This window comes from Quercus suber, unplaced genomic scaffold (genome assembly GCF_002906115.3).
Source record: "Quercus suber isolate HL8 unplaced genomic scaffold, Cork oak 2.0 scaffold_122, whole genome shotgun sequence".
NCBI classification, from domain to species: Eukaryota; Viridiplantae; Streptophyta; class Magnoliopsida; order Fagales; family Fagaceae; genus Quercus; species Quercus suber.
In genome coordinates, this window is record NW_027069587.1 from 784701 (window position 1) to 787940 (window position 3240).

General features: G+C 33.3%; 1 protein-coding gene across 1 annotated transcript; it reads right to left on the bottom strand.

Annotated features, from left to right (window-relative positions):
- Window positions 1-920: 920 nt before the first annotated feature.
- On the bottom strand, window positions 921-2130 carry LOC136068569 (pectinesterase 2-like). The gene has a single exon (XM_065775907.1). The coding sequence runs from the start codon at window positions 2022-2024 to the stop codon at window positions 1161-1163; it is 864 nt and encodes a 287-aa protein (XP_065631979.1). The 5' UTR covers window positions 2025-2130; the 3' UTR covers window positions 921-1160.
- Window positions 2131-3240: the final 1110 nt, after the last annotated feature.

Below are 3240 nucleotides of genomic sequence, written 5' to 3' on the forward strand. Positions count from 1 at the left end.
AACATCACATAGTATTAGAATAATTTGGAAATCGATGAATCTCATGTCTATGGTAACTTAATTAAGAGAGAGAGAGAGAGAGAGAGAGAGAGAGAGAGAGGGAGAGAGATAGAATATTATACCATTAATCTAGAATTTCTGGACCATGGTCCTTTTCGGCCTATTCCTTGAAAAAACTTCCATTGAAAAAGATAGAACCCAATTTGACAAAAAGAACTTTTACACAAAATTTTGTCAAATTTGATGCTATAATATTTTGCTATAGTCATCGTACTTAATTTTGAAAAAAAGAAGCCATAACATAATTGATAATCAAGGTACCTTGAAAAGAAAGTATCTCATATATTTAATATATGTATTAGTTGTTCGAACTCCAATTTGACAAAGAAAAAAAAAAAGCAACTTCTTCCACAAAATCTTGTCAAATTTGATGACTTAGTAATCCTACTTAATTTCAAAAAAAAAAAGGTCAAAACATTTCATTGATAACTAAAGTCTCTTGAAAATTAAGAAAGTATCTATTTGATATATATATATATATATGTATGTATTGGACACACTCACAAGAACCCCATGTTATGGGACATCCAATACATACGTTGGATCCAAGCGATGATTTTTCTTTCCTTCGAACCTAAACCTACATTTGTAACCATGCAGAGATAAAAAAGAACTTAAAAACAAGACCAAAACCAAAACCAAAACCAAAACCAAGCCTTGGTTTGGTATATGAATAGCGGGCATTATGAAATATGACTCCTTTTAAATTTAGAATTTGATAAGTAATCTCACTAAAATTTCTAAATTACGCACTCAATAACTCGACTAACTTACATATCCAAAAATTCAATTGAGTTCAATTTATTTAGGGAGGTGCTTCTTTTTCTTTTCTTTTTTTCTTTTCCTTTTTTCCGAACTGGTCAGAAGTTTCTTGGTATTTTTGCATAGTTGGATTACTTGGTCCAAACCTTTTAAACCTCTAAACTTCCACTTCTTATTAATCTCTTTTATCTCATATCTAAACCTAACTTTTCTTAGTCCAAGCCATGATTTTATCCACTAGACATATGAGAATATATATTTAATATTTTATAGGGAACTAATTAATAGCAATTTCTTAGCACAAAAATTTAGCATATATTATTAGATGTCAATTGAATTTACTTACCAATAGTGGCTGAATTGAAGGTTGTAGAACCTCCACCAACACTTTTGCTCCCAGTGACTATGGTTTTTCCTATACCGTCTCCCACCAACATAACATTCTTCAACTTTATCTCAATGTTTTCTTTGTATGTCCCAGCCTTTACATATATCACAAACCTCCCACTTCCTGACTGTGACGACGCTGCACTTATCGCCTCTTTTATCGTCTTATAGTTTCCTGAACCATCTTGTGCCACCACAATATTAGCCTTTGGAGTTGAAGAAGACTGCAAGAGTTTCCGGTCACCGGGCTTAACCCATGTTGGGAAACCATGTTTATAACTCGGTACAGTGTATGGAACTTTGTTAAGAGCCAAAGCGTTGCTAATTAGCTTAGAAACATTGTTTGACATCAAGGGCAAGAGATTGTCGGGGACCCCTAGTTCAATAAACCCGGCCCGACACGTCTCAAGGTTGGTTAGAGCCGTGCTGAGCCATGTTTGAGCATCGGTTTGGCTGCACTTGACATTAGGGTCGATGGTTTTGTTAAGCCTAAGGTGGGTGTACTCATAAAGATCAAGGCAATCAGCCCATGCAGCCTTTTCACGAGCATTTTTGCACTTGGGCCCTAGTGAAAATATGTTACTTTGAGCTTTCAGGGCACGTTCTAGTGCAAGCTGCTTTGAAATTGTGAAAAAATCGGACTTTTGCTTGATGGAGTTGTGGTAATTTGGCTTATGGCTTAAAAAATACTCACATGGCTCAGGGTTTGGGGTTTGGCTACACCATTTTTTAATATCTGCTTGGGAGTAACCAAGAATGGTTGGAGACAGAAAAAGAGGCACAAATAGAAGTGTAACCAATGCTCGAAGTGCCATGTTTTGCCTTTTCGATGGGCTATAAGAAATGTTTGACAGACAAGGGACAATATTAGATGTGAATGATTGGGTGTTTGGGTTTTGTATGGGACTTCATGCCTCCAAACTCATACTTATATAGAAGAAGAAAACGATAAGAGTCGTAACAATGTGGGAAGCACAACATTTTTTCTAATCCTTATTTTTTTCTAGTTGTTATAATAATTAATGATTTTTTTTTTTCAAAATTAGAATGAATGATATTATAAAATAATAACATAATATTAGAGTGGCTAACAATATTTTTATAAAATATTATAATACCGTTAGTATTACAATAATTTGTAGTTTGGTTTGGGGTAGTTTTTGAAAAAACTAACTAATATTGACTATATTTTGTATGTTGACCTTAGATGATGAAGGACATTCTTGGAGGCTAGAAACGCGTATGCATGCAATAAATATTGTATGAATGAAAAGTTAGCGTCGGAATCTGAATGTATGGTGTTCTAATCACATAGCTAATTGGGACAGCCTACCAACGTTGAAGAATTTTTTAATTAGAATGTTTTATGGTCAACTTGCATATATGGCTGGACTACAGGATGATATGAAATTATGAATGATCAAAATTAAAAATGATTTTCGGATGCGATTATTCTTTCTTTTCTTGATAAGTACTATCTGATGTGATTATCTTTTTTATTGAATAGACTAATCAATGGTTTGGCTCTCCTCTCTCTTTTCCTAGCAATATTCTCTTATCACGGATTCACAATGGCTTTCGTGATGGTTCCATTTTGGTGTACCCCATGTTTGATTTGAAATCTTTTATTGACAATATTCCCCAATCTTGAATTAATAGAAACTTAAGTAATAAAACTCTATTAAAGCAGAATATTTTTCCTACAAATGATTAGTTGTAGTCTTCTAATAAAAAGTAAATATTGTTTTGTACCCGATGACATAAACACCTACAAGAGTGGTGATTCACTAGTTTTCTCGTACCGATGACATAAACACCTAGAATAACGGTAAATCATTTTACACAGTTATTTAACAAAATGTTGATTTTCTTTTATTATGTTATTATTGCGTGTGAGTTAAACTTGTGGCTCATTTATATATGTATAGCTTTGCTTTCTTTGTTTTCTAAACTTACAAATTAAATAGCACACCCGCTCGATCTTTTCTCATCACTCAAAAAGCATGATTTTTCTTAAACCATTTTTGTAGT